The sequence below is a fragment of the Gobius niger genome, assembly GCF_951799975.1.
Source record: "Gobius niger genome assembly, chromosome: 9".
NCBI classification, from domain to species: domain Eukaryota; kingdom Metazoa; phylum Chordata; class Actinopteri; order Gobiiformes; family Gobiidae; genus Gobius; species Gobius niger.
In genome coordinates this window covers 5,704,052-5,724,730 of record NC_136860.1, presented here as the reverse complement: position 1 = coordinate 5,724,730, position 20,679 = coordinate 5,704,052, and the positions used below count along the sequence as shown (strand labels likewise).

At 46.2% G+C, this 20,679-nt stretch overlaps 1 protein-coding gene across 1 annotated transcript in view; it reads left to right on the top strand.

Annotated features, from left to right (window-relative positions):
• Nucleotides 1-20,679, top strand: part of tspearb (thrombospondin-type laminin G domain and EAR repeats b) — a gene marked incomplete at its 5' end in the record, with an annotated part of 28,696 nt that overhangs the window by 4,432 nt on the left and 3,585 nt on the right. Inside the window, 10 exons of the mRNA XM_079563751.1 lie at nt 85-149; nt 226-381; nt 3,582-3,817; nt 5,352-5,442; nt 8,390-8,537; nt 10,508-10,639; nt 10,796-10,913; nt 11,794-11,908; nt 16,233-16,413; nt 19,161-19,213. Coding sequence (XP_079419877.1) covers nt 85-149; nt 226-381; nt 3,582-3,817; nt 5,352-5,442; nt 8,390-8,537; nt 10,508-10,639; nt 10,796-10,913; nt 11,794-11,908; nt 16,233-16,413; nt 19,161-19,213 — 1,295 coding nt within the window. The remainder of the gene's footprint in view (nt 1-84; nt 150-225; nt 382-3,581; nt 3,818-5,351; nt 5,443-8,389; nt 8,538-10,507; nt 10,640-10,795; nt 10,914-11,793; nt 11,909-16,232; nt 16,414-19,160; nt 19,214-20,679) is intronic.

Below are 20,679 nucleotides of genomic sequence, written 5' to 3'. Positions count from 1 at the left end.
CTGGAGTGTGGACATGTCCTACTGTTATATTTGCTGTGTACTATACTACTATACAGTGGTGAACCCTCCTGTGTGCCCCCACAGACCTGCTGCCCTTGGACCTGTTAACCCGGGCTCTGCCCCGGCCGACACACGCTGCTTCCCGGCAGGTACAACACAACAGAACCTCATAGTTGTTCTTTTAGTCTGCTCCTGCTCTCACGTCCTGTTTGTCCAAACTCTCAGATACACATGGTCCAGTCCGGAGGCTCCCGAGGCCTGCGCGTGTCCCAGGCTTCAGCTCTCAGTTTCTCTGCCTCTCAGGTCTTTACCGGCTGTGAGTATTTTCCAGAGGAGTTCTCTCTCGTGGCCACGCTCAAGCTGCAGCAGCTCAGGCCTAAGGTGAGTGTGGGCAGGGTCCAGGTGTACAGGTACACATACTGAGGGGCCCACCGCGGCTGAATGCTTGCTAATGGCTACTTAGATCATGACATCATTTTAAAGTGGACATATCATCTTTAGGTGTTTTCTGTTCACATGGGTTTAAATATTTACCCTTTCATTGATTCCATCTGCCTCCTCTTAAAGGGGGCCTATTATGCAAAATCGACTTTTTCAAGCTTTACATCATGTTATTAAGTCATTCCCTCATTAAAAACATGCCTGAAGTGTTGCCTTAGCACATTCACGTATTTTCGAGTAATCTGTAAAAACTCCGATGGCAGCCATTTTAGGGATAAAACGCCTGATTCCTTCAGGAAACGCCTCCGACCTCCAGGATACGCCTCCAACCTTTCGTCACCAGCCGAGTAACCAACCACTGCTCCTCAGCAGAACCCCCTCCCCGCAGTGTCTAGCCCTAAGATGTAAACAGAGTCATCATGGAGGATTAGCTTCATGTGTTGTGAACCGGAGCCACAGCAGACTTTTACAAAGACACACATCAGTGTTTCTGTTACCGAAACACCCAGGATTAAAACCGGTGACAAGAACACTTATTTCAGTGTCTGGTTCTGCGCTGGGCCTTGATGATGCACAGAGCCTCCGGAGAAAGCTAATGCTAAGCTAAACCTCGAGTCATCACGTGAAAACGAGAAATATGCACACATAAAGTCAATAAAACCACCACACACATAAAGAACCGTTTAACAATGATCACACACGGAGCCAGGCTTGTTGATTTGGAAGTTTATTGCTCACATTTCATCTACAATGGGTCATAGCCGAGTGGTTTTCTCCCGGAGCTAACAAGCTAGCCGCGACAAGCTAACGGGAAAATTCACTGAATACTAGCAGCATATTATGCATTGAAAACGTCACTAAAACAGGCAACTGCTTGAAGCAGCCTTTATGATGATCACACACGGAGCCTGGCTTGTTGATTTTGTAGTTTATTGCTCACATTTCATCTACAGTGAGTCGTAGCCGAGTGGTTTTCTCCCGGAGCTAAGGCACTATTAGCCACGACAAGCTAACAACCTTCACCTTCACAACATTCATTGAAAACAGGCAGCATATTATGCACAGATAACGTCAATAAAGCAGGCAACTACTTGAAGCAGCCTTTACGATGATCACACAATGAGCCTGGCTTTACACATTTGTGGTTTATTGCAGACTTTTCATCAACAATGAGCTGTAGTCGATTATAACAAGCTAACGGGTAACCTCGAAAAACCACTGTCCACCTGCACAGATAATGTCCGTCTTTGAATCGTATGGGCTCCTGCAGATCCTGGTGTCGTCCATGGGGGTATAGTTAGAGATCCATAGGGCATGGCAGATGCAAAGAGAGAGCCTCCAAACAGCAGTTATTTTTCAGGCAAGAGCCCCTTCCAAGCGTCCGGTGTGGAAGGTTTGTCTCCAAATAATATCCTGTGTGGCCATTGTTCACAAAGTGATAAACAGTAGCTCCTTTCCAACAATAAAAATTAAAATGCACCGATCGTAGTTTCAATACTTGAGACAACGAGCGCAGTGTTGTTGTGATGCCACAGACAGCGTGTGGAGGGGGCGTGTCGGAAAGGGTCAGAGGTTCTTAAAGAGACAGGGGCCTATTTCAAGTCTTTCGCTACCGCCATTTTGAAAGAGCAATTTTATACAAGGCAGTTATTCTAATTTACTGCATTTACAGACCAACAGAAGGTTTCGTCATCATTGTAGTGTGCCATAGACAGGTGCTATGTGGCTGAAAAAAGCATAATACCCCCTCTTTAACAGTTGAACAGCAACACACAAACTTTTTATAAATTTAGATATATCATTTGAAACTTTTGTAGATTATAGTGTTTCCCACACATTTGTGTGGTGCGTCGCAGAATCAACACCACATGGGCTATTGCTTTTCGTTATTAGGTAAAATCTTGTATCTGCATGTATGTGTAGATAGGAGGTTTTAGTGGCTAATATTTTGAACTTGTGGTTAGAGATTATTACTACTGCTTTGGAGTGATTGTATTTTTTGTTATTCGCTGTCGACATGTCAACATGTCAACATGTCAGCCAAAGACCCTGTAACAGGCCGGGCAAAAAGAGGCCACTGTCCAGCCAATCACAGTCTGCAGGACACCATGGTGCAGGCTCAGCCTTCAGAAACACTGAGGAGGCACCAAGAGCCCCCACACCTGCAACACAGTGGAGGCATCACAAGAGGCGCTACAGGAAACCAAAACGAGACAAACGAGGAGGTATCCGGGCAAGACTCGCAACTAAGCCACGCAAATCTTCTATCCCTACTATTGTTCTGGCTAATGGACGTTCACTGGAGAATACTACAGATTAACTGCTAAGCTCTTCCCAGAAGATGGTGGAAGACTGTTGTGGAGTGGAGGGAGCTGTGCAGGAGGAAGAGGAAGGAGGAGGAGCTGAGCAGTGCAGGACACCACGCTCTGAAACAGGCGCTGCACCCTTTCAGAGGATCAGAGGAGACTGAAGGCAGCCAGATACGGTTTCTCTGACCTCCAAAAACATGCTGGTCAGGTTGACCCACAGCGGCTCAGGACTAACACCTGAACACTATGTCGTTGTACGATTGTACAATGACAAATAAACTTAAACTTACTGTTACAATACTTCCTAATTTTGCTGCCATGCACCGTGATTACTGAATCCAGTATTGTTGGATATTTTTGAAAAAAACAACAACTAAACACTGAAAATGTGTTTTCGTTTGTATATAATTTATTTACATGAGCCTAATTTTATACTTAGTTAGACTGTCCTATTTATTTTATTTACAACATACGTTTTTTTGTTTTTTTTCCTATTTGCACCTAGTGCTAATATTGCAGGAAATGTCTGCACTTTGGTTTGTATTGTTAACACAAAATATAGAAATACAGTAAAGTAAAGAGGAATGTGGAATGTGGAATATGCTGGAACATCTTCAACAGAGACCTTTTTTTTGTTTCCTGTTTTTCTCAGGAGGTTTTGTATTCTGGTCATTGTTATGTTACATCAAATGGTCCAGGCGGTCAATTATACACAATCGTATTAAAACTTTTAAATGTACAAACTATGAAAGCCATGGGTCTCTGAATAAGTGCTTTCACAGTCCGTCCGCCCTCGGTCAGGGCTCACACTGTTTCCTCTCCTGTTTCCAGAGGAATGAGTTTGTCCTGTCTCTGCTGGAGGGGGGCGCTGAGGACAGGCTGCTGCTGGCGCTGCGAGTGTCCAGGGCCCAGCTGCACTTCCTGTTCCTCCCCCCAGGCTCGGGGAGCAGGAGCAGGGTCACATTCGAAGGCGTGGGGCTGGACGATGACCACTGGCACACGGTCAGCCTGGCTGTGACAGGACATTACTTCACCCTGACCCTGGACTGTGGGGCACCTCTGGAGATGTGAGTGACCCTCTGCATGGAAACATACAATATTATACTACTTTTTTTCACACACTTTGAACATGTTTTGAATCATGTTATCAACAACAATGCACCTAAATATTTTTTTATTTTAATTTTTTTTTAAGTAGTCGTTCAGTGGATTGGATAGAACTCCTCACTGAATACATTGCACCTACATTTAATCATAGAAAGAAACTACACAAGTGAGTGGGTCTAAAAACACTCTGCTATGTTTATGTTATTAAAAAAAATGTTAAAAATATACGTCACAAGGTAATCGCGGAGGAGCTACAGGCTGCGTCCGAAACGAGCAGATTGGTAAGAGCTCTTACGCCAAACCGGATGTGCGTCAGCATCCGCCATGACAAGATGCCTCCGAATTGGTCTGTCAGTTAGGAAGGAGTTAGGAAAAGGAGCCTCGATGCTAACTATTTATTATTGACCTTTATTTAACCAGGAAAGTCCCACTGAGATTAATAATCTCTTTTTCAGAAGAGTCCCCCCTAGGGACCTCTGGTGCTAACTAACCGGTGATTAGGAGCTATGTGCCATCCCATAAGCCACTGAGCCAATCCCCCCTCCCCCCTCGGCCCAACCTTGAGTGTTTCATGCGCAACAACTGTTGATTGACAGGAGCACATTTAATAATGAAAAAAAGTAAGATTCTGCACAAGCCAAACTTTATAAAAGTGACAAAATCCATGTTGTCGTCGCCACAGCTCAGTCACATGTCAGTGTTAAAGAGTAAACTCAGTAAACAGATTAAATGCTTTTGTTTTCATTTAGTAGAAACTTAAGCCACATGGATCATTTGCATAATGTAGCTTTATGAAACAGCTGTTGAAATAAAATAACACTAAAGGGAAATGTTTGGATCATTTGGATTTGTTTTTTCTCCTTAAAGGTCTTTGTTTGGACACTTTGTTGTTGTTGGACACTGTACAGTAGGGGGCGACATGCACTTTTGTTTGGCCTGCACTCCACCAATAACTTTAAAGAAGAAGAAAAACAGCTGTTGGTGATGTCACTTCCCCTTCCCCTGTTTAAGGACGGACGGATTGTTCAAAATGCTGCTGAAGCTCCAGTTCACTAACTGCACAGAGATCTCACAGTCGACCCCATGAAAGGTTAAGGAGTTAGTTGCTAGTGTTAGTGCTTAGAGGCTACAATCTGATGGTTTCAGACGCAGCCACAGAGTTGTTTGTATGATTCTGGCTTGTGTCAAGAGGACGGGGTCGACTTTAAAAAGGCCTTCCCGTGGCTTCAGGTGCAAAATAGATGTGATAATTCTCTCACCACTGAAATATTATGGAGGGACAAAGTGCAGCACGGGTTAAATTCATCAAAAGTCAGACTCCACTGATTCACCACGGACTCACCACGGCTCTGCTGCGCTCACAGTCCCTTTGGACACCTTGGAAAACTCACAGCTCCAAATGCCGTCACACTTATATTCATGTGCACTCAATAGTCGGAACATTACAGTGCACTGACTGACTGCCATCTTTAACTGACCGTTTGTTCTGTTCAGAAAGCACAGCCAGCCCTTCCCTCGTGCGCTCAACACCAGCGGCACTCGCTTCTATGCGGGCAGCAGGGGGCAGCGGAGAGGAGCCTTCTCTGTAAGTCTTCTTCACATCGGTTTGTGTGTGTAAGGTGATGATGAGGGGACATAGACCATTCCTTTTAAGGCGAGACACTGCAGGTGAATAGGGAAAAAATGTATATTTACAGATATCAATTTGAAACTTTTGCTGTAGATTACTGGCATAAATGTGAGAAAAAATACATAGCAAGTTTTCTCTCATTTTATCGTTTCATATAAGAACAAGGTGTTTTATGCCTAAAAATGCCCCAAATTTCCCATCTTTTCGGCGACGAAATCTGAATAACGGATAGAGCTACATTCAAATTTATGGTTTCATTTTATTGATAAATGGGTTGCCAAGACTTTTTCAGAGGAGATTTTGGATTTCTTGTTTAGTTTTAAAATAAGCTTAGTGGAAAAATTTGTAAAAAAAAATAATTTTCGCCTTATTTTTTGACATTCAAAACTCAATAAATGGGGCTAGGGATTAAATCATAAAAAATCCCTCTGAAAAAATCTTGTTATATTATATAAATATTGTTCAATCCGAGGCTGGAAAATTTGAAGTCTTTAGGTCCTACTGACGTGGACATAGTGTCGCCACAATGACAGAAAAATGTGTTTTGAGAAAAAGGCCCTTGAAATTGCATTGTCCCATATAAGTCTATGGGGGAACATTGAATCAGCGCAATATTTAAGCATGTTATTGTGAGGATTAGGTATATTTTTGGTTTCCGGGTGAAAGCTTGTATGTTCAGAGACCAATTTGGCCCAAAACCTGAAAATTGAAAAAAAATGAGTTTTGCCTGTAGTGTCTCCCCTTAATTCATTTCAAGGACTGGATTCTATAGTCATTAAATATGTGTCTGATTTGTTCCGAGTTAGCCATGTTATACGTCAAAAACGGACTTGGAGAAGTATTTTGCTAGTAGTAGTGTTCACTCAGGCTGTTTCTTCTGAAATAATAGAAAGTATGTTTTTTTTGGACTTTGGAAAAGACAGAACCTGGAACTGTCCACATTTCCAAAGTCCAGAAATCACCACAGTTGTGAGCTGTTCTGCGCTCATCACCGATTTGCTAGCATGTGGGTAGCTAAATATGAAACCTTGTATTGTGTGTGTCCTCCTTAAAAGAAAGCACAGTCCTAGTTAAGGCTGTAGTAGCGAACACTCCACATGTGGGCAGGGGTTTGTCGTAGAGATGCACCGATCCAGCTTCTTTGCTTACGATACCGATACTGGGGGTTTGAGTATCTCCTGATATCCGATACCAACCAATACCAAGAGACTGCCTTAAAAGTAGCTTGCTGTGAGTGAAATTTCTCCATTATAAGATCAATACAGTCTTGTCATTACATATCCAGGGTTTTTCTGTTAATAAACTGTAATGGAAAAATAGGGGCTTTTTTACTCTAAATATCCTCGCCATCAGTTATTCTTTACCACCATTTCATACCCTAGACCACTGTTATTTTATTACTTTAGGTGACCCGGTCAAAGTTTCTGTCCGAGCCTGATTTGTTGCAGCTAGAATGATGCAAGCTACGCTATTTTGCAGGGCGATAAAAAATGTGTTTCTCCAAGTTCGGAGGTTCAAAAATATTAGGTGCAGCATGTCCATATTCACTTAGATTAAAGCGACCCTCAGCTATACTCCTGGAATGGATTTTTGACAGTACACTGCGTTCAAAATTATTATCCAAATTGTATTTCAGTGTCAAAAAGGTCATAAAAAAAAGTTTTTCAATGAAACTCATGGATGGTATCGTGTCTCGGGGCTCTTTGAATCACTGAATTTAATCTCAGAGACCTGTGATGATTAATTTTCAGGTTAAGTCCAGTTAAGAGAAAAACTACTGAAAAAGGACGTTCCACATTATTAAGCAGATCATCATTTTCAAGCAATATGGGAAAGAAAAAGGATCTCTCTGCTGATGAAACGTGTGAAGTAGTTGAATGCCTTGGTCTAGGTATGAAAACTTTCGATGTTTCATGAAAGATGAAGCGTAATCATCGTACTGATAAGAGTACTTATTGAAGCTGATGAACAGAAACGGCTGCAGTGGCTCAGAAATACCTGAAGACTCATTTTCAAACAGTCTTGTTCACTGATGAGGCCGTGTAACCCTGGGTGGTCAGATGGATGGAGTAGTGGATGGTTGGTGAATGACCACCATGTCCCAACAAGGCTGTGACGTCAGTAAGGAGGGGGCGGAGTTTAGGATCCCTGAAGGTGTGAAAATGACCTCTGAAAAATATGTGGAGTTTCTGACTGACCACTGTCTTCTATGCTACAAAAAGAAGAGCCGTGTTTTCCCGAACAAGATCCTCTTCATGCATGACAACGCACCATGTCCTGCTGTAAAGAAAACCTCTGCATCACTGGCTGCTATGGGCATAAAAGGAGAGAAACTCATGATGTGGACCCCCTCCTCCCCTCAACCCTATTGAGAACCTTTGGAGCCTCAACAAAAAAAACTTCTATGAGGGTGGGAGGCAGTTTTCATCCAAACAGCAGCTCTGGGAGGCTATTCTAACATCCTGCAAAGAAATCCAAGCAGAAACTGTCCAAAAACTCACAAGTTTAAATATAACTTGACCTGTTGAGATGTTTTTGATTGAAATAGCTTTTGATTTCAGTAAGTATGACCTCCTAATGCTACAAATTCAACAAATTACCATTTTCAGTTCTTTACAAGCTTTAAAATGTATTGAAACGATGAGTTGTGTAATAATTTGGAACCGTAGATTTGGAGTTTTTGGCACATCTAGCGATACAATGTGGGAATGCATCAATTCCGGTGAAATGGAGTAGCTGAGGGTGGCTTTAAGTCCGGGAAAGTTGTTTTTTTTTTTAAACAGGTATCAGTTCATTATCGGATATTTGGAATGGATTCTCGATACGATATTTTCTCTCTGATATCTGTTACCAGTGTGGGATCAGTGCTTCCCTAGTACTTTGTTGATGTGTGTGCTCCCAGGGCTTGCTGAGGCAGTTGGTGCTGCTCCCCGGCTCTGACGCCTCACTCAGCCTGTGTCCCTCCTCTGACCCGTCGGTGTCAGAGCTGTCTGTCCCCGCGGCGCTGCAGACCAGCCCAGTGCAGCCGAATGGACCGGCCTACCCCTACGGTACGTCACACGGCCCTTATATGATACCTATACTAAAATATTTGCAGTTTAGAACCAATATATGTTGTCTAGAACCAGAAAATAGAACAATGATGGAATCGGGTTCATCTCCAATGTCAAGAAATGTGTGGAAAATGGGGAATAATATGGAGAAATTGTGGCAAAAATAAGGAAAATTGTGCTAATATTTTTGGTTGTGAAAAAGCAGGGCAAAACCTGGGAAGAAATGGGGAAGAAATTGGGTAAAAAAGTGGGAAAAATGGGAAAGAATGCGGGAAAATAGGGAAAATATCATTCGATATAAATAATGCTGCGTTTACACATAGGCACGATGCGTTACGAATGGCATTTTTTCGTCATTCGTGACGTTCGTAACATGACTTAACGCGTCTTAATGGGATTCTTAACAGAACGCATCAGTTCGTGACATTCGTGATGTTCGTGGAGAAAGTTTTTGTCTGTCAAAAAATCTTCCACGAATGTCACGAATCACCCTCTGTTCGTGGAGTTCGCAGCGGAGCGTGTCCTGTCGTGATGAGTCGTGGCGCTTCGTAATTCAGCGTGAGGGCATTCGTAGAGCATTCGTAGAGCAGAATCACTGTTTTCACTCACAAAATTGATGTAAACACACGCTACGCCGAAAAGTACATTTTCGGACCTGCAGCAGCAAAAGGAAAGTCACACACACTCGGCCAGTCCGCGCTCCAGGCCCGGGACAGCACCTGCCGCCGCCGCTCCTCAGGTGCTTTTCCTCCTCCTGCGGTCGTTCCTCCTGATGTTTGGGAGCCAGTCCCTGCCACCCCTATTGCCCCCCCGCTGGAGAACCCCACTGTTATATATTTGTCCCGATTTTCCCCGCGTTTGTGGGGAAAAAAGGACAGTAAGAAGTGCCTTTCCCGCGGTCCCTGAATGCATCTCCCACGCTGCCTCCACTGACCAAAACAACAGCGCATGGTTCCAGCAGCTACACTACAGATAAGTTAAGGCTTATTTACAACCTTAGACGCGTAAAACAAGCGGCGGTGGGCGCGGGGCACGTGAAGACAGGCCTGTGTTGTGGATTATAAAGTTTTTCCAACTGGAGCTGAGGACTGACCAGACGAGTGAGAATCATTGGATAAAGAGGTTTAAGGGCAGCAAGTTCTACGACGGATCCTCAGAAGATCGAGTGCACAGTGAGTGTAGTGTTTTTATGCTTATTCTGTGGAGCAAAGTCAGCCCAAATTGTGCGGCTGTTGCACGGACTTATCTGACATGAAGCGCGTGCGTTTGTTGATGCGTTTGCCCGTGTTACGCATTGACAGGAGCGGGGTTGAACTGGTGTGACTGTCCCATAGACTGAAAAACTATTGCTATTCTTCAGTATATGGACAGGCCCGACGCTGGTGTATTTGCTTTTTGTTTAACCCGATTTGGCGAGAGCCCAAGGAGTCAGGGGCGCACGGCGGAGCGAGACGTCCCTGCTCCGCCTCAAACCCGGTGTGCGCGGCAGCGATCTTGTCCACATTCGCCCAATTCTTGACAGATTTTTGACAGAACGCGACAATTCCCAATAACTCGCAGCAGCTCGCAGCAGAACGCAACAGAACGCAACAGAACGCAACAGCGCGCAGCAGTGCGGGACGCATATTCGTGACCGTGCGTAATAATTCGTGCCATTAATCGTAACACGCAGTAACAGGTCGCAACAGTTCGTGGCGGCGCGTGAAACCTCTGCCCCGAATCACCCACATTCGTGATCCTCGGCCACGAATGTGGATTCGTGGCATTCGTGACTTGTCGTCGTTATGTGTAAACGCAGCATAAGATAAAATTGTGTAAAAAGGAAAGAATATGGAAAACGTTGGAAGGAAAAATGGGAAAACATGGGAAACGTATAGAAAAAAATTGGGAAACATTTGGAAGGAAAAATCAGGATAAAAAATACCCAGCCCTAGTCAGAGTGTACTAGACTTTCCCTGTTGTTGCAGAGGCGGAGGTGCGGGTGACAGCGGGGACTCGGCCCGTCTGCTCCGGGCCACAGCAGGGCCAGCTGTGGTTCAACACTGGCCTCAAAGCCTTGTACCTGTGTGAAGGATCACATTGGACCCCCCTGCTTACCAGTAAGGCCCACTCGCTTCTGTCACGGGTCAGCGTTGGGTTGAGATAAAAGTAGAAGTGTCCCTGACAGCAGCAGCACTGTGACTAATCGCTCATACCCCGGATGAGGAAAGTGGGGTGTGAGTTTACCCGTTTTCACGTGTGTTTGTGCACTTCAGGTAAGCAGCGCCTGGATTACGTGGACGACTACCAGGACCTGTACACCAACTCGGAGACCTTCGATGCTGAGGTCTTCACTATCCCCAACGAGGGGCTGTTCCTGGCCACAGCCAACAGGTAACACACCACACGACTGGGAAGGTATGCAGAGGGTACGGGGAGGGTATGGAGAGGTTACACAGAGGGTATGGAGAGAGTGTGGAGAGGGTATGCGGAGGGTTTGGAGAGAGTATGGAGAGGGTATGGAGAGGGTATGGAGAGGGTATGGGGAGGGCATGGAGAGAGTATGGAGAGGGTATGGAGAGGGTATGGAGAGGGTATGGGGAGGGCATGGAGAGAGTATGGAGAGGGTATGGAGAGGGTATGGAGAGGGTATGGGGAGGGCATGGAGAGAGTATGGAGAGGGTATAGAGGGTATGGAGAGAGTATGGAGAGGGTATGTGAAGGTATGGGGAGGTTATCGGGAGGGTTTGCAGAGGGTATGAAGCAGGTATGGAGAGGACTCTATGAGAGGGTATGGAGAGGTTATAGAGGGTATGGAGAGAGTATGGAGAGGGTATAGAGGGTATGGAGAGAGTATGGAGACGGTATAGAGGGTATAGAGGGTATGGAGAGAGTATGGAGAGGTTATAGAGGGTATGGAGAGGGTATGGAGAGGGTATAGAGGGTATGGAGAGAGTATGGAGACGGTATAGAGGGTATAGAGGGTATGGAGAGAGTATGGAGAGGTTATAGAGGGTATGGAGAGGGTATAGAGGGTATGGAGAGAGTATGGAGAGGGTACAGAGGGTATGGAGAGAGTATGGAGAGGGTATAGAGGGTATGGAGAGAGTATGGAGAGGGTACAGAGGGTATGGAGAGAGTATGGAGAGGGTATAGAGGGTATGGAGGGTATGAAGAGGGTATGTGAAGGTATGGGGAGGTTATCGGGAGGGTTTGCAGAGGGTATGAAGCGGGTATGGAGAGGGTACATCTAACCACTGCTGTCCTGTTTCAGAAACTCCCACTCCGGCTCAGGCATTTACAAGTGGACCTTAGGCTCCTTTCAAAAGTATCAGAACATCAGTACCCGGGAGGCCCGCGCCTGGAAACACTTCACCATCAGCAGCAAGGTACAGGCCTTCATGTCTCAGAATACACCGCCTCCTATAGACCCATAACGCACTCTGAGGGGCACCACAGGGATGCCAGGTGAATGACATGGTGTTTATGCAGCTGTATCATTAGTGCAGTGTAACAGGGTCTGTCTTTGTTTCATCCTTCCTAAACTGCTTTTGGAAATGGATCTGTTTCTTGTCCCGTCTCTCTGTCGGGACGAAGCGTGTTGGTGATGTGTGATAATATACAGTTAAATGGGGGGGCACACTTTGCACACTCTATACAGTCAGAGATTCTCCAGCTGCAAAACAAAAAACAGCCTTGTAGTCTGATGATGGAGGGACATACATATCCCAGCATGCCTTTGTGTGCCCTTGTCACGACCGGCTCAAAGTCTCAAAGCATTAAGTGGGTAACCTGCACACAGGAGGAAAAGGGAGACAGACTGACCCCCACCCACAAGCTTCTAAGCTGCACCTTCATACAGTACTTAGTTTGATTCAGATAAGCCATGTGTTAGACCAGTGTGACAATCTGAGACACATCTCTGTCTGTCTGTCTCTGGGCGGCTGTGGCTACTGTGTGGTTCATTACGTTCTCCACTAAATACTGTAGGAGGTTAAGTTGTAAACAGCAGAGTAACAGTACTAAGATAAGTGTTACTCTACTGAACAAGCTTCTGTGACTAGAAGCGAAACGTCCTTAACTTTACCAAACCCAGTCCAGTCGATGATTTAACCTTTTTATAGAAGATAACATTACTCAAGTAGAAATGGAAAGTAATTCAGAGTAACAAAACTGATTATTTACGATAGCACAGTGGTTAGCGCACATGCTTCGAAGCTAGAAGGTCCCGAGTTCGATTCCCACCTGGGTTGGGGCCTTTCTGTGTGGAGTTTGCATAGGTTTTCTCTACCACTAACAAGTACAATAGGTTCCCCTCTGGGGCCAGGAGATTCTTAATCTCAGTGGAACTTTCCTGGTTAAATAAATATATAAAATACAGATAAAGGATCACTTCAACAAACATTTAGATGCAATATTTACAATACTCACCTGATGAGCAGGTTCGGGCAAACAAAAGTCAGAGAGGAGGAATCATTGGCCGCTTTGGGGGTCACAGTGAGTATTGTGTGGTGCAGTATAGAAGGCCACACTAATGGATTCAAATGACTGAATGCTAATTAATGATCAATTACTCATCGTGCTAAAAAAAAGTCAAATAAATGCCACATGTTCCAGTCTAGAAACAAACTCTAACTCGCGGCTGCACATATCCGGGGCCTTCTTGCTGTAAAGATTGAGCGCTAACCAATGCAGAAACACAAGCTTTACATCTTTCATGTTCTGCTTTTGTCACATATAGATGTACAGTGGAAAATAGAACACATGTTTTTACTCTGGAGTATTGTCAGTTCAAATAAATATTACAAGTACAAGTTAAACGTACTGTGATTAAATGACTTGAGGAAATGTAAGTGAGCAGTACTGAACCGTCTGTGAGGCTGTGTACTCCGTCACGCTGGCACTGGGGTGACCTCAGGGCGACCTGTGCACATGAATAGAAGCAGCTGAAGGCGGAGACTGTAAAGGCAGCGCTGGGACAAAGGGACAACATTGTTTGAAGTGTGTTTGTTCAAGAGGACAGGCCCATCTCACAGCTGCTTCTGACATGCAGGGCCCTCAAGACACTGTGTATCAGCCCCCCTGGTAAATATGAGGAACACACGTCTTTTAACCTACACTCTTCAGCTCATTATTCACAGTGTCAGTTATTGTCCCCCTTTACTGACAGCAGAACTAGTCTGATTAAAACGCCACAAAAATGCATAAAAACACCTTTGCAGCACTCATATTATCTTAGTGGGGGGCTTCTTGAAGCTCTTGACTCTAAATCAGGGCTCTACTGTAAATCTGGTCCTCCGTCATGTATCCGACCCTGGCATATACTTACGTAAAGGCGGAAGTCAAGGGAAAAATCCTACAGAAAATCCAATGAAAAGAACTACATTCACACTTCCTTATTTGAGCAGGGAGTGGACAGAACGCAGCGAAGAGTTAGATTGTCATCATTTCATGACATCTCATGGTGTTTAAAGCTGTGCGCTCTCGTGCGCTCTTGTGCGCTCTTGTGCGCTCTCGTGGCGTGCACTGTTGTGCGTGTGCGCTCTCGTGCGCGTGCACATACGGTGTGCATGGAGCTCCTCGTGGGCTTCAGTTCACCAGTGTTCACCTTGCCCCGTATGAACACCCTCACATTTCATCACAGACATGTCTGTCTCTCATCACCTCCTCTCATCAGTGTGGGCAAAGTAACTTTCAAATTGTAACATGTTCTATAGTAGATACAGTTTTAAAAATATAATATGTTTGTTTTACATGTAAGTGTTTCAAAAATGAGTTACACTTTGAGTTACTTTTGGCAAAATACAAACTGAAAATAGTAATAATGTCACCGAGCAAAAGTGCAGTCAAAGATGTTCTTTTCTCCTGTTTTGTTTTGACGACTTTGACTACACTTATACAGTTTGTCCCCCTCTGCCTCTCTGTCCCTCTCTGCCTCTCTGTCCCCCTCTGCCTCTCTGCCTCTCTCTGTCCCCCTCTGCCTCTCTCTGCCTCTCCCTGTCCCCCTCTGCCTCTCCCTGTCCCCCTCTGCCTCTCCCTGTCCCTCTGCCTCTCTCTGTCCCTCTGCCTCTCTCTGTCCCCCTCTGCCTCTCTCTGCCTCTCTCTGCCTCCCTGTCCCCCTCTGCCTCTCTCTGTCCCCCTCTGCCTCTCTCTGTCCGACTCTGCCTCTCTGTCCCCCTCTGCCTCTCCCTGTCCCCCTCTGCCTCTCTCTGTCCCCCTCTGCCTCTCCCTGTCCCCCTCTGCCTCTCCCTGTCCCCCTCTGCCTCTCTGTCCCCCTCTGCCTCTCCCTGTCCCCCTCTGCCTCTCCCTGTCCCCCTCTGCCTCTCTGTCCCCCTCTGCCTCTCCCTGTCCCCCTCTGCCTCTCCCTGTCCCCCTCTGCCTCTCCCTGTCCCCCTTTGCCTCTCTGTCCCCCTCTGCCTCTCCCTGTCCCCCTCTGCCTCTCTCTGCCTCTCCCTGTCCCCCTCTGCCTCTCTCTGCCTCTCCCTGTCCCCCTCTGCCTCTCTGTCCCCCTCTGTCCCTCTCTGCCTCTCCCTGTCCCCCTCTGTCTCTCTGTCCCCCTCTGCATCTCTCTGCCTCTCCCTGTCCCCCTCTGCCTCTCTGTCCCCCTCTGCCTCTTCCTGTCCCCCTCTGCCTCTCCCTGTCCCCCTCTGCCTCTCCCTGTCCCCCTTTGCCTCTCTGTCCCCCTCTGCCTCTCCCTGTCCCCCTCTGCCTCTCTCTGCCTCTCTCTGTCCCCCTCTGCCTCTCTCTGCCTCTCCCTGTCCCCCTCTGCCTCTCTCTGCCTCTCTCTGTCCCCCTCTGCCTCTCTCTGCCTCTCCCTGTCCCCCTCTGCCTCTCTCTGCCTCTCCCTGTCCCCCTCTGCCTCTCTGTCCCCCTCTGCCTCTCTCTGCCTCTCCCTGTCCCCCTCTGCCTCTCTGTCCCCCTCTGCATCTCTCTGCCTCTCCCTGTCCCCCTCTGCCTCTCTGTCCCCCTCTGCATCTCTCTGCCTCTCCCTGTCCCCCTCTGCCTCTCTGTCCCCCTCTGTCCCCCTCTGCCTCTCTCTGTCCCCCTCTGCCTCTCTCTGTCCCCCTCTGCCTCTCTCTGCCTCTCTCTGTCCCCCTCTGCCTCTCTCTGCCTCTCCCTGTCCCCCTCTGCCTCTCTCTGCCTCTCTCTGTCCCCCTCTGCCTCTCTCTGCCTCTCCCTGTCCCCCTCTGCCTCTCTCTGCCTCTCCCTGTCCCCCTCTGCCTCTCTGTCCCCCTCTGTCCCCCTCTGCCTCTCTCTGTCCCCCTCTGCCTCTCTGTCCCCCTCTGCCTCTCTCTGCCTCTCTCTGTCCCCCTCTGCCTCTCTGTCCCCCTCTGCCTCTCTCGGCCTCTCTCTGTCCCCCTCTGCCTCTCTGTCCCTCTCTGCCTCTCTCTGCCTCTCCCTGTCCCCCTCTGCCTCTCTGTCCCCCTCTGCCTCTCTCTGCCTCTCCCTGTCCCCCTCTGCCTCTCTGTCCCCCTCTGCCTCTCTCTGCCTCTCCCTGTCCCCCTCTGCCTCTCTGTCCCTCTCTGCAACTACAACTAGACTCAAACTACCCCCTTTTACTGAAAAACATTTCTGTTAAAGACTGCTAGACTTAAACTCAGAGGGCGGGTTTGTCTGTCTGTGTTAAAGGTGGATATGCCCCACATTTAAGGAGTCCCACTGTGCACTAGTACACTTGAGTTCAGAGCTGTGAGTGTTTCCTCTGTGCGGCAGGACTTCCTGGTGGTTGCGAACTCGGCGGAGGTCCAGCCCGAGCGGTCCGTGCTGTACCGCTGGAGCCCGACCCGCAGACGCTTTGTGCAGCACCAGACCATCGAGACGCACTCCGCCCTGGACTGGGAAGCCTTCAGCATCCACAACCACAGCTTCCTGGTGGTGGCCAACCATCGCAGAGGTACAGCCCCCCCCCCCCCCCCCTCAGCAGAGCACGCGTCTGCTGTTTGAAGTGAGGAGTGATTTCCGGCTGATGGTTTGCAGCCGAGGCAGAGATAATGTCCGTAAATGAGCTAAGTGCGCTCCTTCAAACGCACGGCCGTGTCCGGGCTTGTTCACAGGGCTCTGCTCATCTCTGATCAGCGGATGATGCAGCTGCGCAACAACCACAAACCACAACAAGAGCCTGCCCCAGCGCTACAGGGCCCCGGTCTGCTGTGAAGACCTCCGACGCCAAGAGGAGGAAGGAAGGAAGGAAGGAAGGAGGGAAGGAGGGAAGGAAGGGAGAGGAGATGTGCAGGGCAAAAACACTAAATGGGAGACTAATGTGGTCTGAGACTGGTGCCCCTGATTAAACCTAAACATGAGACGCTTGAAGTTAGTGTGAAAATAACAAGGTGTTCACACATTTATACCTCTGTTATTATATTGAAATGGGTCACTGAAAATGTTCAAATGAAAAGGATCATGGAAAGTGACCACAGACCCAACATTGAGCCACAGACTTCCTTTTCTTCAAAACCAGTTCTGTCTTTAATTTATGCAACGATCATGAAGACACAAATGTTAAAACAACAAACTCCATATCCTATTCCTATACTCAAAATCAGGATGTTTCCTGGTGGGCCGCCCGATGGCTGTGCTTTTGGGCCGGCCCATCAGAATAAAATAATGACTGAATAACAGCCTCACAGTTGTGCTGTTCCAGGCTTTAGCTGGGCTGCAGCAGGACCTGGGCTGCTGTCCATGTATAAGTTTAGTAACACAGGGAGATACCATTTGACGTTGAACTAACTCGGAGGGGTGTTTAAGTGGAACATCCCTCCGCTTTAGTTCAAGTTGGTGCAGTCCAAACTATGGTCTGTGCAAGTAAAAGGGAAAAAGGCAGTGACAGGTGGAAAAGTGGACAAATAATAAATATATATATAATATAATAGAGTTTTAACAGGCTCTGACTGTCTGTGTGGAGTTTGCATGTTCTTCCCGTGTCTGTGTAGGTTTCCTCCGGGTACTCCCTGTGACTAAAAACATGTATAATAGGCCAGAATGAATGGTGTGTGCGTGAATACATTGTGGTGGCGCAGATGTGTGCAGTCACGACAGCGTCTCTGTCAGTCTCCCCCAGGGGAAACTGAACACCACTGAGTATGGAGTGAATGTACAATTGTCTCATGTAAAGCGCTTTGTGACCATGTCTGTGAAAGGCGCTATACAAATAAAGATCTTCTTCTCCTGCAGCGGCCCATTTGAAAAGAGAAATTGTTCGAAAATTGTCAAAGTGGTATTTGAACTAGCTACCCCGCTAACCAGTCTTTCTCTAAATTCCCAGCATGCCCCTGTTCGACTGGTTCAGGAATGATCTAAAGACAGAGTTTTCAAAGTCCATCCAGAGTCACTCTGACCTTAACAGTCTATAAAATCTTTGAAAGATCTGTCTTTACACTTTTCTCACAGTGGTGATGTCTCTGACGCTGAACACCTTGTACTTCTGGACACTTCAGATCAGTTAAAGCTGCTCAAAATGACAGCAGTGATAGATAATGGATTCCTGGTGTTTCTGAGCTTCATTTTTCTTCAGTCTTTGACAGTTACTTTGCGTTTTTTTTCCTTCTTACGTCCCTGTTGGCTATTGGCAACAAAACGTCTGATGGTTCTGCGTCCCATCCCAATACTTTGTGGACATTCTAAAAAATCATCACCGCCATCACCTGGGACGCTTCAATCCAACAGCCTTTAGGTTTTACACCGTTTGTCTGAAAATGTGTAGAAAAAAATATCAATATGTTAAAAAAATGAATTTCCGTACTAACTATGCGTGCAGTGTAGTAATCCAGACGGACGCAGGTGTTGTGGAGCTGAGTAAATAAACCCAGAGGATTCCAGTCTCAACCCCAGCTGACGATGAGAGGTGGATGACTATCGAAAAAATGACAAATCTTATTGTATACGTGCTCAGTTTTCACAGATTGTTGTTTTAACATTCTACAATGCCAGACCAAAAAAAGAGACCACACGCTCTAATATTCGCTTGTAGCTTTGATTTCAGCACCATTCGCTGTGGCTTTGGTTCAAAAAACGTCTGCAACGTCCAAAGATCCAGCATCACGTTCATTTCTCACCAAGATCTTGTGTTGATGACAAAGCCTTCTCCAGCACGTCCCACAGATTCTCCATTAGATCTGGACTCTCATGCTCCCTGATCCACTCTTTCCCAATGTGAGCCCCATGAATCCTGGAATATGCCCATGATGGAATAACCTGGTCATTAAGAATGTGCCTAGACCTGACAGTTACATCCAGGTGCCAGCTTTTTTCTCTTCTGTCAGACAGTGTATTTTCTTTTATTGTGATGTAATTGTAGAGTAATCACTGGGGAAAAAAATGCACCAGTTGGAAAGAAATGTGACTCGATTTTTGATTCGATTCTTTTGTGTGAATCCATGAACTTAGACATATCTTTATACAAACATCAGCTCAAACAAAAACAAATGCTTTCCTCCAGTTTCATTTACCACGGAAAATCTCCCGTTGTCTCAACCAAACTCCAAAACTAGGTTCTGTTTCTTGGCTGTAAACCTGACAGTTACAAAGTCCTAAAGTAGAGATTTGATTAAATTTCAATGCATTTCCCAGCCTTATATCAGACTGCAGCATATGTGAACAGTATCTGAACGTGTGTCCTTCTGATTCCATGTGTGCAAGCTGCAGACTCCAACCACAACATCGACAGTGTCATCTACAGATGGAACCCTCAGTCCAAGGTACGTCAGGGATGTTCTGTCGGGATATGCGCGAGTGGGGCCTGCTCAGTGTGTCCTCAGGGAGGGTCGTCACTGCCTTTTCCTCTGCCTTTCAGGTGCCTTTTTGTGTTTGTTTGTATCTGAGCGAAGAACCGGAGGTGCATATTGTTACGAGACGTTCCAGCCCTATAGCGTTTTGTCACATCAACCCAATATACTTCCTGTGAATGTACTGCAGCATAAAGATATCAGTAGTTAGTCAGGACTGTATGTAGAAACATCTGTATGACCTCCCTGACACCTGTTCAAAAACAACACTGGCTGATTTCGTGAGCTCTTCGTGATCTCTGCGACAGTGGTGCAGACGGTAGAGCGGGTCGTCTCGTGATCAGAAGGTCGGGGGTTCGAAACCCGGCTCCTGCAGGTGCAGACTGTCCTTGGGCAGGACACTTCACCCAATGCCTACGTGTAAGTGGTCGGTGGTGGTCGGAGGGACCATTGGCGCAGATGTGAGCAGCCTCACTTCTGTCAGTCTGCCCCAGGAGAAACTGTGGCTACAAATGTAGCTTACCACCATCACCATCAGCATGGAGTGAATGAACCCCCCTCCCTTTCATGTGTGAAGCTTTGGGTGTGACTTGTGTCTTATGAAAAGCGCTGTACAAATGAGATTCCCTTCCCTTATTGGAGTTGAACACTATGCTGTCAAATCCCGGATCTGTTTGAAATTGAAAGTTCCATCCCCATTAAACTGGGGAAAGCTGGTGCAATACCAACGTATGGGGAGGTACGTTTTGTCATTTCATGGCATTCATACCTTTCTGTGGTTTCTTTATCATTAACATCTTATATGATGATGTTTAGTGGCCACTGGATGTGTATCTGAGCCACAAAAATCAAAAATTGAATTTAAGTTAGCATTAAGCTCAGAGACACTAATCTAAAGTAAAATCTCCAAAGGTCTGTACGTTCATTAATGATTCCTAACAAGGCTTTGATTTAATGTTGTCAATGGTTGACAACAGCAGAAAACATCTGGATGTTTGATGGCTAATGCTAAATCTCCTGGACTAGCCAACTTGCTAACTGTCTGCGTACGTTAGGATTGAACGCCATGTCTCCTTTTTATTTCTATTTGACTTGCTATTAGCATTAGCCTCACTGGCCAATCACAAGATGGCCGCCACGTTTGCCAGGTCCATGAGCGCCATGTGTTATCTAGAGTTTTATTTTATTTCTTTTATTTCAAATGTAATAAATGTAATAAATTAAGTTTACTATACTATACTATACTATACTATACTATACTATACTATACTATACTATACTATACTATACTATACTATACTATACTATACTATACTATACTATACTATACTATACTATACTATACTATACTATATTAAATATTTATTTTATTTTTTTCTAAAGGATTAAACTGTTGCCATCTCGACCCAGAAATGTTTTTTTGACTAATCAAAGGATGG